We start from the raw sequence: 14,977 nt of genomic DNA, 5'->3' as shown, positions 1-14,977 counted from the left end.
AGAAAAAGATTCTCCGCCAAAATCGGCGGAGTGGACCGGAACTCTGCGTGACGTATTTCCTTTACCACATTTGTCTGCTGGGAGGCGCCACTGGTCACGACTCGCGAGGAAGCAAAAGCTGCTGCACGCTTGGTGAGATATCCATTCCGCACCTTCAAAAAAACAACAGGTGAACGGCGCTGAAAAGACAAGTGACCGGTGCGGTGGTGCTGGGACCAAACAGTGGAAGGAAATGACAACACGCAAGGTATCCTGGGTAACTCGGCGATAGAAGTTCCGCTTACGCCTTGCTCCGGCGGCGCAGGTTGTGTTCCACTCGCGGATTTGGAAGCGTTGCTCTACGCCTGAGTCGAGTGCTCGCTCGCGGAGTCTGTCGGCTGCTCCGACTCCGCCATTGGAATTCAACATAAGATGCCTACGGCGCGTGCTACGATTTGGGCTCACTTGGCGTGGGGCGGCGTGCCCATCCGTGTAAGCATCAAAGGGACCAGGAGGAAGTGTCACGTCAGGCAGGTAGCCTCCGGAGCCCATATCCATATGCCTTTAGACGTGGCAAACAGGCCCTGCACGTTCGCCGGACTTTTCGGGACATTGTTGGGTTCGTGGTAGTTATTAGTTACGCTCTTGTCACGATCGGCTCTCGCCACGTAGTGCCTCCTAGAAATTGCCGCTTGGCAATCACGTTGCCCTTTTAGCGCAATCCTTTTCTTCTACGACCATGGTTCAGAACAGTCAGGCGACGCTCCCCGTCATTTTCCTTCCTCCACGGGGGAAGTGTTGTGCGCGCGCGGCTCACCGATGTGCTCGACCTGGCGGGCCACGTGCGGCGAGTCCTCCCACAGGCGGGCCTGCAGGCACTTGTGCAGCGTGACCGCGTGCAGCAGCGCCGAGAAGCCGCACGCGGGACTGCGGAGCACCAGCAACGACACCAGCGCTGCCAAGCAACACGAATCAGTGGCGCCACACAGTCTGTCTCGAGCAGCGTTACGGAAAAACAACGCGCCCTTGCTGCTTAGATGGCTGCGCAGCTTTTTCTCCGTTCAAATCCCTCGGCTCTTCTGGAAGCGGCGCAGAATGCACAGTGTTCACATGAGGCAATGCAGTGTTGCAGCGATTATGTCGCGCCAAAATAAACGAACGCTTGCATACGAGCGTATAGGAAACGAGCCTCTCGTGCTAAACAGCTGGGCAGCCAGCATGTCTGAATAGGTAGCGGACGTGCCTTTTCCGACAGTTTTCGAGCCGTCGCAGTGAGCTGTGGCCGTACAGTGGAGGCGCCTCGAGGGAACCTGCGCGCTCGGGTGTGGTGGCCTTCTTCAGAAAGGTTCCCCGCGTTTGCTTACGGCACGAAAATATGAGGCATGGCAGCTCCTGCGGTAATGAAACCTTACGCATGCGGGTTGAACAGTATTCTCACAGTTAGCCGTAGGCTCGACGTGATCGAGCGAGGGTTCAACTAGGGATGTCGCTGGCGCCAACGCTTCGACAAGTTCCTTCGTCGGGCCGAAAACTACTCAGTTTGCCGAAACATCGTGCGGCATCTCTTATCCGAGTAAGACTGCCGATCCATTTAAGCATCATTGGTACGACGTCGTCAAACTCTTACAAACACCGCGCGCTGTGAAACGGCGTCGCAAAGCGATCGTTAAAGACTTGTCAGGAGCTGAGACGGGCGTCCATACGGAAAGGAACAGCACCGGCAAGACGGTATCTAGAAAGAAAATTATAGAAAGACCCGTAATAAATGTATAGCATGCGTTCTTTCAAACACTACATCAACGCTACTTCAAGAGCCATTGAAGGGAATTTGTTAGCAATATTGATAGAGTCTACTTAAAGGGACAGACAACCGATTTTTAAGGACCTTGTTTTCTTATGGCGGGCGCAAAGCTTACGCTCGGTGGTGTTTACACCTGCAGCGGCTACTTCCAAAAGCACATGCATATTTTGTAAGCAGAATTTTTCGATCTGAGCAGCCTCCAAAAAAAGTAAAAAACAAGTCCCTCCTCCCGCAACGCTGAGGAGTGAGAGCGATCTCGATGCCTCGCAAATTGTGAAAGCCGGCCGTCATTCCGTTTTCCTAGGAGTGACTGCAGCTGCGGTGCACCATCCACATTTCGACCTTTTCAACCACTTTTCAATATGGAAAGTTGGTGCAATAAGTTTGTGTCGTTGTACACACATTTCTTATATTTGTGCCGCGTTTTTCCTCAAGTACACGGCTTTGTCATGGCTGGCTGGCCCCCGTTGTCGTTGTTCTGTCGATAGACGAGCCAGGCCAACACATCGAAAACGAAGGCGAAGACAGCGCCACTTTTATTTAAATTATGGGGTTTTACGTGCCCAAACCACTTTCTGGTTATGAGGCACGCCGTAGGGGAGGACTGGGGTTCTTTAACGTGCACCTAAATCTATGTACACGAGTGTTTTCGCATTTCGCCCCCATTGAAATGCGGCCGCCGTGGCCGGGATTCGATGCCGCGACCTCGTGCTCAGCAGCCCAACACCATAGCCACTGAGCAAGAACGGCGGGTGAGCGCTTTTCTGCTCCCCACAAACGAAGGCTTATCAGTACATTGTAAGTCAGGAAGAACTTGTAATTATAAAAAGTATACTGCATTTCAATACTGATAAAAAGACCAGGAAACGCGTACGCCAGTGGAAGGTCACGTGGTGGACCTCTTATGCAGCTTCGTGTTTTTGCCGCGTGGGGCGCCAAAGGTCATGTTTCGCGACATTTAGAGATGAATTAAAAATATAAATGCATGTTTAATGAGAAAACATGGTTTGTTTCAGCCACTACGATAGAGAATCGTTCCATCAGCGGGGTTATCTCGATTCACGTTCTAACGAGTAGCATAAGTATATGCCGCTCTCACAGTGCGCGGAATACTTTCACTGAATCAATATTTTGGTTCAGCTTTGCTTGGTTTAGGGTGCATTGCAATGCGTACGAGAGAGCCCCGAAACACAGGATGTCATACTGATGTTACGGCTGCGAGGACTCGGTCGCTGAGAGAGAGAACCTTAGCTTTCATATTTAAAGAGAAGCTTGCTTTCCGAGCTCTCCCGGCCATTGTTGAGTGTGGCTGCTGCTGGTGTCTGGCGGGATAGCTCAAACTGATAAAAATTTGCACATCCAAAGCAAAATCTATGTGAAGCCACGGTTAATTAGATGCTATGCAAGCCTGCCAATGCTCTGCACCGCGTTTTGCAGCCTAGCGATCACGTGCTCGCATGCCAGGCAAGACGTGGAGACTCCCGCCACGCGACTCATGCGAATGTGGAGTGCAATCTGCAGCCCACTTTGGCACGTGTGCATGCCAGTTCCCATTAGGCCAGAGACGCGGCTGAAACGAGTGAACCTTTCTTTCGTTGCCGCACTTCTCTCCCCCCCCCCACCCACCTCCTCTCACCATTCCTACGTCCTCGTGACATTTCGCTGGTCCGGCGTCTCACAGTGTGCATCTGCTTGCCGTGATGGCTCAATACGCGGCAGGCCGCATTTCGATGGCGGGGAAATGCAGGGACGCCCGTGCACCGCGTGCACGTTGCCCCAGGTGGTCTAAATTAGTGGCTCCCACTACGGTGCACCTCATAATCAAATCACGGTTTCTGCACGTAAGACCCATAGCTTAACCAGTTACGATTTTTAACTGCTGCTACCATTTCGGCGTAGCTTGAGATTGGTGCACAGTGCGTCAGCAGTGCTTGGGATTGCGACCTACACAACATGACGACTTGTAGGTATCGCATTTTGTGTATTTAATTTACCATTTTAGGAACGCTTCGCTTGACAAAATTGCAACATGCCCATTGAATCTGCATGACGTTTTTTTCTTAATAATCAAAACATTTGTGCCATACAAACGCGAATAACATCTGAAAGAGTAATCTACTAATGCAAAGTTGTATATTGTCGCTCTTTAATACCGTGTTTAAGAATAGTCTACTTTAGTCACGGTTTCTACCATGAACGAGGGTCCCAGACTCTTGCCATGGTTCCAGTTTGATTTAGGACAATGGTCACCGAAATGGACAGCAACTTCTATTTTTACGCTACTGACAATGCTGGCTGACTACATTTGTCTTTATGCGATTTACACAAGATAAAAAATTGGAGACTTGGCATTATCGTGCTCGAGAGCTGCAGATCCAGCCGTGGGCCGCTGACTTTACACACTATAACTTCTTTTTCCCGGTACTCCGACTACAGGCGTCACCGCTCCTCAATTAATCCGCGCCCCTGACTTGGCGTCGCCCAAAGAGACAGGCCGGCGTCTATGTGTTGCATAAATTCCTAGTCGCACTTTCGACAGCAGACACACGCGCTGTCACGTGGCAGCGCCGGACAGAGGCACACCACCGCACTGACCGGACCAGGAAAGACGATGCTGGAGGCAGAGAGCGAGGCTCGGCTCGCCAAGGCCGTCCGTGGCACCTGGATGCCACGCCGTCGCACGCATAGCGCAGCACTCACCTCTGGCGAGCCTCAGCGCCACGACCACGATGCGCGGGATGTCCTGAGCCAGCGACGAGTCCACCACGGCCATGCAGCCCAGCATCGCCTGCAGAAGGCTGGTGGGCGATGTGAGACGACGCATGTAGGGAATTTGAGAAAGAGAGGACGCCGTTAATCTCCAAAGGCGGGCCCCGAAAGCTCAAAGAGGTATACCCCCGATGGCACGATGCTGCTTCTATACGCGTCCCTGATTAGAGGGCGAACAAAGCTACCCTGAGAATGGCTTACAATTTGGTTGTACTACTGATGCTTAGGCTAGTTGGTATACATGGCTTGATTTAAAAGAATTTAGCTTCAAAATGATAACTATAGGCACAATTGCTCAACGCTGATGTCCACTGCATATACTCGACCAGGCAACTCGGTGGCCCACAAGTGATGGCTACTCCAGCTCCTCTTGGCGCTCAGTGTCACTGAGCGCCTGAATGCCACCGATGAAGAGAAGCAGGAGGACGGTAGGAAGAGGAACAAAGTCGACGAGAAACCATACCCCACTTGATGACGGCACATTGTCATTTATTCTTAAAAGGTATGGTAACCCACTAACGTAAATATTCCACCGCAGTTCGGATAGCGCGCATGCGGCTGCTGAGACCCGACGACTTTCTATGGCCCGAGTGCTGCTTTAAGATCGCTATCATGACTAAATCAGGTGTGCACATCGCCCAATTGCATTTTCAGTAAGCCTCGATGAGCAAGCATGCGTTGCACTTGCAGTAAACAACGGGTGTAACGAATTACCGTAACCGCATGATGCGTCAAATGCATTTAGCATAATATTGTCAGTTGCTTCACCGTGCGAACTTCCGCTGAATTAGCACATACAGCGTCAGTGTATTGGGCGACAGCCCAGTATTTATCTGTCCGGTAACTTTTCGTGCTGCTGAAGATGCGGTTACAACGGCGCTGCATCCTGTCCTCCATCTCTCGAGCGAGTAGCGCCTACATATAGATGGCGCCTAAGTGAAGGTCCAGTCGCTTGTCGATGTCATCCAGGGACGCCAACGTTTCCGCCGTGGAGGACGACGAGAAAGACGGCACGCGCCGCCCTTACCATGTGAGCGCCCTTCCTTATGGAGCGAGTGGCGCACTGCAGCTTTCGAGGCCCCTCTGTTGAAGTGAATGACGTCATAGACATCGTAAAAGCCTATAGACGTCATCTACTGGGCCATTGTACACGACTAAACTCAATAGTGTGACAAGAATGGATCAAGCCACAAGCACCAAGGTTAAGACAAACTCATGTATATTACTACCCGTCATTGCCGTGATTATCAACAATCTCAGCAAAGCAGTTCTCTGGAAGTAAAAAAAAAACTTTGTGGTGTAGTCTGTTTATTTATATGTTCACCACATTTTTCTTCGGTGCTTCTTTAATGCGCACAGGAGGCTGCAAATGTATTTTTACAAGAGGGTGTGGTCCAGAAGCCTCACCATTGGGTCGACGTGCACATCTGTGGTTTGTGATACTACTCGATCACAAGCTGTGACCATCAAGATGTTGCTTTAACCGACAAAGCCATGCTCGAATTGGTGCAGGTTTCGAAGTGATCCCGTTACAGATCATACGTTCTTCTTGCGCTATTTCTTTCGTGTGCGTATGTGTTTTGATTATGTTTAAAAAATAAATTCTACAAATACACGGTCGTGGTCAAGGTTAAAACAATAACCTTTCGCAACTTTTCTTGGTGCATTCTTAGTGCAAGTAACTGCAGTAAGTCGCGTGCTTTCTGGGACTTAAAGAAGAGGTGCTGTTGCTGGGGCCAGACATGCGCCCTTTCGACTCCACGCAAATGCGGCCGCCACGCTCGACACTCGTCGCTAGAAGTGGCGATGCTCCGACAGGCAGCATCGACAGCCGCTGGGCGAGAATTCCAGTAGCCAACTCGATTTTTCGGCCAAATACGAGCGCATCAGAACGGTCCAGTCGAGAGCGAATAGGAAACAACCGCGGTGTGCCGATCACGCGGACATCGAGGCACCTTTCAACTGTCCTGGGACCCTTCAGTGACCGAAGAATACGGCAGATTCCATGCAATGGGTTCAGCTGCCACGTGAGTGGTCATTCGTTCATTTCGCGATTACCTTGCCACCGACCGCCGCCAGTGCCAAGTGGAGCACGGCGTCTCGACTAAAGAGGGCAGTTCCTCAGCAATTTCTACGCTGACGAATCGCTCGCGAAACAAACGCCCAGAAGTGCCTGCCTGCAAAGGAATCGAGCAGTCACTGACGCCGAGACTGCCGGTCATCCACTTTCTCGCCTTCATCAACTTTCTGCGCCTGTGTCGTATGGTTCTTTCTCTGTCTTGTCCTTTTTTTGCGCAGTTTTTCTTTGTTCTCATAATGTCATACCAACTAGCCCCTCACCGTACGCTTCTACACTTTCTCGAGTCGAGGCGCAGTTCATCGAATGAAGGAAATGTCTAGACACGAGTCAGAAAGGCGAATGCGCGGCTCGGAATCCTCAGTGAAGCACAGGTGAGTGGACTATAGGCGGCTGACCTTCGTAAGAGAGAACTCATAGTCGCGTCGTTATCGCCAAGTGAGGGATACGGCGTTACGCTTAGTGGTGCTGTTGTTGTCCCCAACAAAAGTGAGAATAATTTTGCGTATTGAATGACAGCTATTATAACGCAACATATCCACTCGAAGCCGGAAATCCTTACGCTACTTTCCGCATACCCACCAGTTGACCTTCATCTCGGTAGTCTTGATCCTGCCAGTCATGGGGAACCTGGAGGGATAATCAGGAGTCGGTTCAGGTCAGTTTCATGGGCACGATAATGTTGACACGTCTCATCGAGAGAGAAATGACTCTTGAACATAGTGGACAAAGAGCGCGTCAATAACGCAAGCCTGGAGTCGGCGTTTCTCCCTGACGAAAACAAGTCCTCTTCTAAGGGTCAAATTTGGCCAAATAACTATATCAGCAATATCATCGTCACGCTCATAATCAGCATTTACACCTTTGGTTCTTCCTTCAGACAGCCACTTCAATTTCACACACACTGGTGAATAAAGGAACACAAAGGAATATGTTTTTTGAAAGAAAACAGCAACCTCATTGTCCGGCCGTAGTAATGATTTTTCTTTATTTCGTCGACGATTACAATACTCCCAATAGCAAAATTTGAGCGCTAGTTTACACGTCTTTTCATTTCGCGATATATTGAGGCAAGTAACTTGAGATGGACATATAGCAGAGCCGGCAATCATCGAAAATCTGATCTGCGGGTCAAGCGCGTCGTATTTTATACATGACTCGTCGAACGTTCCATTGTAGTCACTGGTGCCGCGTGGCTTCCAGAAAGTACTACACAATTCGCGTCGCTCATACAATCAGATTACAAAACAATCGCAAACGATAACAATCGAAAGAAACAAGCGCGAGTGATATCAAACCAAGAAAACCAAACAAATGAGAGAGAACTGCATGACGCGAGCAGACGATAGTACGGAGCGAGCGTTCCAGATAGGATTGGATTGGATTGGATGGGAGAAACTTTATTTATGTCTGCAGTTGGGCGCTCGCGCGCCCCGACGAGGGCCTATGTCATCCTCGAAGTTGCCGTTACTCGGCGCGGGTCTCCGCTCGCCGTTGCCGGCTAGCTGGGTCTGTGCCTTTCGAGCGCCTCGAGGACCTGCTGGACGGCCCAGAGCTGGTCGTCTCGGTCGTAGCTCTTCGCGGCTGCCTCGAGCCGCGGTGGGAGTGTTCTTGATTTAGCGTCTTCTGGATATTTAATGCAGTCCCACAAGATGTGCGTGTAGGCAGACTCTGCACATATCTGTCGGATCTGTCTCGGGGTACATGCGATTCATCAGTTTCGGGCTCGGTAGCGATCCGGTCTAGAGCTGTCTCAGTACTACCGCCTCCGCTCGACTCAGTCTCGGGTGCGGGGATGGAAGAGTCCTGCGAGCCAAGCGGCAGGCCTTCGTGATTTCATTGTAATCCGTCATGCGGTCCTTGATTCCGAACCACGTTGGTTAGCGCTCGCGCCGCGGCGTGTGCCGTCTCGTTATGGTTGTCATTGCGTTCTGACGCGTCGCCCGCGTGCGCCGGGAACCACTTCAGTCGTACTTTTCGTTCGTCTAGTTTTACCGTTCGCAGTACGCGCTCAGCCTCCCTGCAGATTTGCCCTTTGGCGAAGTTTCGCACCGCCTGTCTTGAGTCACTCAGCACCGTGTGGCGGTCTGCGTCGGCGATGGCCAGGGCGATGGCTACCTCCTCCGCTTGCTCCGCTTCGGTGCTTCTCACGCTCGCTGCCGTCCTCGTGGCGCCGGTTGACGCCTCTATGACGACCGCTGCGAAGGCGTTCCGTTGGTATTCGGCCGCGTCCAAGTACCGCGCGTGTTCGTCGTTGGCATGCTGGTCGATGAGAGCCTTGGCCCTCGCCGCTCTTCTTCCCTTGTTGAACTCGGGATTCATGTGCTTTGGTATGGGGTCGATTCTGGTCTAGCGTCGGACCTCTTCGGGGACGGGGAGCTTCATCTCTACCTCGTTCGAGCGTCTTATTCCCAGATCGTCCAGTATCTTCCTCCCGGCTTTGGTCATGGACAGCCGCTCCAGTTGAGAGGTCCGTTGCGCTTCGGCTATTTCTTCGAGCGTATTGTGTAGCCCGAGTTGTAACAAGTGGGTCGTGCTTGTGGACTCGAACAGGCCCAGCGCCGTCTTGTACGCTCTTCTGATGAGCACGTTGATTTTGTTTCGTTCGTGTTGCAGCCATCTGTGGTAGGCTGCAACGTACGCGACGTGGCTGATGATGAAAGATTGGACGAGCCTAATTAGGCTCTCCTCTCTCATGCTAGCCTTTCGGGAAGTGACTCGTTTGAGGAGTCGAATCGCGTTGGCTGCTTTTGCCTTGAGACGGGTGATGGTTTCGCCGTTCCTTCCGTTCTTTTCGATGACCATGCCTAGGATCCTAATTTTGCCGACCTCGGGGATCACGTTGCCGGATTTGGTCACGATTCTGATTTTTTCGTTTTCGCGTTGTGTAGTCTTGCCTCTGCTGTATTTGGTAGGTGGGAGTATGAGAAGCTCCGATTTGCTCAGCGAACATCTCAGTCCGGTTCCTTCCAGCTGGTCTGCTATTGCGTCGACGGCGGCTTGCAGCGCGCCCTCGATGTGGGCGTCGCTGCCACCGGTCACCCATATCGTGATATCGTCCGCGTAGATGGTGTGCCTGACGTCTTCGATGCACCCGAGCTTTTCGGCCACTCCGATCATTACCAGGTTGAACAGCATCGGCGAAATGACGGATCACTGCGGTGTTCCGGTGCTCCCGAGCTTCTTCTCTTGCGTCTGTAGGTCGCCTGCTCGTAGCTCGACGGTCCTGTCCGTGAGGAAGTCCTTTATGTAGTTGTAGGATCTTTCCCCCATGTTTGAGCTTGGAGACTTGGGACAGAATCGCCGAGTGTTTCACCTTATCGAAGGCGCTCTGCAGGTCGAGCCCTAGGATGGCTTTGTTGTCGCGGGCGCTGCCGCCATCATCGATGATTTGGTGTTTGAGCTGCAGCATCGCGTCCTGCGTGCTGAGATGCTGTCTGAAGCCGATCAAAGTGGCCGGGTACAGCCCTTCTCGTTCCAGGTAGTCTTGCCACCTGTTGAGCAGGGCGTGCTCCGGCACCTTGCCCACGCAGGACGTGAGCGAGATGGGCCGGAGGTTATCCGTGTCCGGCGGCTTCCCCGGCTTGGGGATCAAGATGGTCTTGGCTGTCTTCCACAGTTTTGGCAGCGCGTCCGCTCTCCAGCACTTGTAGTATTTTGCGAGCTTTTCAGTCGAGCCGTCATCGAGGTTCTTGAGCGCCTTGTTCGTGACGAGGTCCGGGCCGGCTGCCGACCGGCTGTTGAGGTCGTGCAGGGCCGCGCGTACCTCCTCGACGTCGATGTCACGATCGAGGTTCGCGTTAGGCAGGCCGCTGTACGGCGCGTGTTGTTCGGTAGGTGTAGTCGGCAGGTATTTCTCGTTAATGCGCCTGGTGACTTCGTCGACGCCGTGTGCTGAGACCGCCCGATGTATGAGCCTGGCGAGTCCGTCCCTTTGGTGCGACTTGGTCTTCGTTTCGTCGAGCAGGTGCCGCAGTAGGTTCCACGTCTTCCCGCTATGCATCTGCCCGTCTGCCGCGTTGCAGATCTCGTTCCACTGTTGCATGCAGAGCGCGCGGCAGTGATCCTCGATCGCTCGGTTCAGCTCCGCCACCTTCTTTCTCAGTCTGCGGTCAAGCCGTTGTTTCTTCCAGCGATTGAGTATCGACTGTTTGGCCTCGATGAGATGCGCAAGCCGGCTGTCTACTTTGTCGATCTCCGCGCCCGTTCCAATCTCTTTGGTCGCGTCGCGTACGCTCTTGGTGATTTCGGCCGTCCACGAGTCGATGTCTTCGATCTCGTCGTCACCGTCGCTCTTTTGGCTTCTGGCGTCTCGAAAGGCATCCCAGTCCATCCACCTGTGTGTTTTGACGCTGATGTCGTTGTGTTCCGGTATGCCGATTTCCACGATGGTGTGGTCGCTGCCTATAGGTCGATCCCCGTATTTCTCCAGGTGATCGCATGTCGTTCTTGACGAACGTGAGGTTCCGGAGTGGTGTCCCGGGACACGGAGTTACCAATTCTCGTCCGATGTGTTCGGGCTGAGACCGGTTTCGAGTGCGCATTGAGCGGTTGGGCGGGTCCGCATGATATCAGTTTCCCACGTCATTGAAGGAGCCACTTTCATTGGTCTCGGCCGCGGCTCGGGTCTTTCATATCCCGCTCTACCTTCGCTCTTTCATCTTTCGCTGTGCACGTTCGCTCGGTCACGCCGCCAACGCTCACCGCAGGAACGGGCGCCTACGTACGCTTGCGGCGCAAGCTCGCGTCTATACGCGCCTGCCGTGCCTCGCGAGGAATGGTGGTTTGAATCCACTAAGGCGCGCCCCCATGCGCGCGACAGCACGCGTTCACTGGGCTCACTCATAGACGCCTTGGAAGACGCCACTTCGCACTTTGTTATTGACAATGTTTCAAGATGCTTCGATATCTATCAACATAATTGATATATTTTGAGCCGTTAAATCAGCGCAAAAAGCAAAGATTAAGCGCTTTCTTTAGGACTTGAGACTGACTCCAACCAAATAACTGAATTTTATTAGCCCGACGTTTCGGAGCCCATTCGGCTCCTTCTTCAGGGGGGGTTGTTCTTCGGGGGTGGCGGTGTGCCGCTTTTAAAGCATCTTTTTTGAAGAAAGGAGGGGGGGGGGGGAACACGGGAGGTGGGGAGACACTTCACAGACAGAAAGGTGGGGGGAACAAAAGGAAAGGGGGGGGGTGTGTTGTTGAGCGCTTCCATGGTGCTGGGATTACCGGTGCTGGGGGGAGTGCTCGCGACGGTGCCCTTGAGGGGGGGGGGGGAGGTTACAGGGTCGCCCCGACGTTCTGTGTTGGTGAAACAAGCGGGAGTCTATCTGGCTGTGCGTCCTTTTCTTCTTTTCCTCAGGTCGCCAAGGCCATGGACATACACCGAGGGTAGGTTGCCCTTCACGCGGTTTATGTTATTCCCCGTATTCTGAATGTGCCATGACTCCAGTAGTAGTCTCTTTCGCCAGTTCGTTTCTGTTTGAAGGATTTCAGTTTCCTTGTAAGCGATTTTGTGGTCGGCGTCTTCAGAGTGTTCAGCGACGGCGCTGCGAATACGGTTGAATGTCCTGACGTCGTTCTCGTGCTGTCTGATCCTTTCTTTTAGATTTTTGGTTTCCCCGATGTACGACGCCGGACAGTCGGCACAACTGATTTTGTAGACGACGCCTTGAGCTTTTTCTTTAGGTGGACGATCTTTTGGTTTAGGGAGGAGAATATTGAAAGTGTTTATTGGTTTGTGCGCTTTGAGGCCTTCTTTTTTTAATATTCGGCTGAGCGCTTCGCTGGTACCTCTGATGTACGGGATGGACACTCGCTTCTGGGGTTGGGGAGAAGTCGACGGCTGAAGGTCCCGCATTTTGCTTCTTCTTTTTTGTTGTCTGGTTGTTTTTCGAATGAAGTCATCTGTGTAGCCATTCCTCTTAAGTTCGTTGAGAACCGTTCTCTTTTCTTTCTTTAGATCCGATTCCGATGAGGAATGAGTTTCGGCTCGTTTGAATAAAGAATTTACAACAGATGCCTTGTGGTTTGCCGGATGGTCGGATTGGAAATGAAGATAGCGGCCTGTGTGGGTTGGTTTTCGGTAGACTGAAAATTTTAAAATGCCGTCTTTTCGTGTAACTTGTACATCTAAGAATGGGAGTGATCCGTTCTGTTCGCGCTCATATGTAAACTGTATATCCGGGTCTATGGAGTTTAAGTGTTTCTGCAAGTTTTCGACTTGGCTCGTCTTCACGATGCAAAAACAATCATCCACGTACCTGAGGAAGACTTTTGGTTTCGGGGAAAAAGTATTTAAAGCTCTCTCCTCGATGCTCTCCATAGTCAAGTTCGCCATGGCAACGGAAATTGAGGCCCCCATAGGAGTTCCTTTAACCTGTTTGTAGTAGCTGCCTCGGAAGGTGAAATAGGTATTGGACAGGCACAGTTCGAGAAGGCGGCAGATCTCGTCTACACTCAAAGGGGTTCTCTCACTGAGCATATCGTCACGTTCCAGTGCATCTCTAGTTGCGGAAACAGCCAACTTAATGGGTACTCTTGTGAACAGAGAGATTACATCAAAAGAGACCAGACATTCATCATCTTCGATACGGACTTTTGATGTGAGTTTGATGAAATTCTCGGAGTCGCGCACGTGCGATGCTGTCCTTCCGGTGAGTGGTGATATGATCTGATGCAAGTAAGTGGATAGTGATCGTAGTGGGGAACACGAAAAGTCTACGATTGGTCGTAAGGGGATTCCGGGTTTATGGAGTTTTGGCAAGCCGTAGAAAGCTGGGGCGGATCCGTTCCTACAGATTAATTTTAGGTAGAGGTTTCGAGAATTTGCGTGGTTGCGGAATATTTCAATCAGCGTCTTGTTCAGCACCGACTGGGTTCTCGTAGTGGGGTCCTTCTTTAGTCTCTCGTAATCTTGGCTGTCAAGTAGGGCGGACGCCTTATCCTCGTAGTCCTTCATGTTCAAAACAACGGTTGAGTTCCCCTTGTCCGCCGGTAGGATCACTATGTTGTTATCTTCTTTCAGCGTTCTCACTGCTTTTATTTCGTCGGAAGTTAAGTTGCGTTCTCTTCTGCGGTTGTTATTGGACCTTATTATGCCGATTGCTTTCAGTCTGACCTGTTCCCGCACTTTAGGGTCTAGTTGCTGGATGCCGCTCTCAAGGGCGGCGATCATCTTGGGGAGGGGGGGTTATCTGTCGTAACATTGAATTTTTGACCTTTTGCCAGGATTGAAGTTTCTTCGCTTGTGAGCTTCCTCGATGATAAATTGGTTACTGTGTGCTTGTTTAACACTCCTGTTTTCTCGTTTTCGTTGATTAGGGAAGAGAATTTCTTCTTCTGCGTTTGACTGTGTTTCATTTCCTCTGAGGACGCTACGGCCTTTGCCAACGATTCAATTGATGAAAAGAGATGGGGTACCTGATGTTCAAGTTGTCTTCTGGCGAAGAACGCGTCGACTTCTTTCTTCCGGATCACCATGTGGCACTCATGTATCCGTGCTGTCACCAATCTTTGCTGGGCCTTGTTGATGATGTCCCGGCCTTCCGGTGTGTTGATTGGTTGGCGTAGCTGGAGACTTCGTGGCACGACGTTTTTGTCCTTGCATTTCCGGGTGAAGTCTAGGTGTGTCTTGAAGGTGGATATTCCTTTCACTGCTTTTATATAGTTCTTTGCAAGTTGCACTGCCTCTAGCCCGAAGTCTGCACGTAAAGACTTGAAGCTAAACATTTCGACAGAATTGCCTGTCTGGTTGGGAAATTGATTAGGACTTGAGACTGACTCCAACCAAATAACTGAATTTTATTAGCCCGACGTTTCGGAGCCCATTCGGCTCCTTCTTCAGGGGGGGTTGTTCTTCGGGGGTGGCGGTGTGCCGCTTTTAAAGCATCTTTTTTGAAGAAAGGAGGGGGGGGGGGGAACACGGGAGGTGGGGAGACACTTCACAGACAGAAAGGTGGGGGGGAACAAAAGGAAAGGGGGGGGTGTGTTGTTGAGCGCTTCCATGGTGCTGGGATTACCGGTGCTGGGGGGAGTGCTCGCGACGGTGCCCTTGAGGGGGGGGGGAGACAGGCAATTCTGTCGAAATGTTTAGCTTCAAGCGCTTTCTTGCATCATATAAATCTGCTTCACTGAGAGTAGAATGTACGCGAGCTTGCGCACGTCGGCAATCGTACGTGTTGTGTGCGTTTATGAGCGGCGATATAAAATAAAACGCGTGCTTCCATTACTGATCAGTTCGACGACGACGAAATGATGCCAACAGCATAGGGTTCATGATGTGGACAGCTAGGCGTACAATACACGAACGCAAGATTTCTCCTTTTCAGTCAACTTCAGTCAGCACT

General features: G+C 51.7%; 1 protein-coding gene across 2 annotated transcripts in view; it reads right to left on the bottom strand.

Annotated features, from left to right (window-relative positions):
- Positions 1-14,977, bottom strand: part of LOC139055859 (probable ATP-dependent DNA helicase HFM1) — a 531,554-nt gene that overhangs the window by 151,757 nt on the left and 364,820 nt on the right. For both annotated transcript variants that reach the window (XM_070533424.1, XM_070533425.1), the window contains exons 18-20: positions 7,209-7,256; positions 4,481-4,578; positions 797-934 (exon numbers count right to left, since the gene is read on the bottom strand). In XM_070533424.1, coding sequence (XP_070389525.1) covers positions 797-934; positions 4,481-4,578; positions 7,209-7,256 — 284 coding nt within the window. The remainder of the gene's footprint in view (positions 1-796; positions 935-4,480; positions 4,579-7,208; positions 7,257-14,977) is intronic.

This window comes from Dermacentor albipictus, chromosome 2, assembly GCF_038994185.2.
Source record: "Dermacentor albipictus isolate Rhodes 1998 colony chromosome 2, USDA_Dalb.pri_finalv2, whole genome shotgun sequence".
NCBI classification, from domain to species: Eukaryota; Metazoa; Arthropoda; class Arachnida; order Ixodida; family Ixodidae; genus Dermacentor; species Dermacentor albipictus.
Note: the sequence above shows the minus strand (reverse complement) of the source record. Positions and strands in the feature narration are given on the sequence as shown.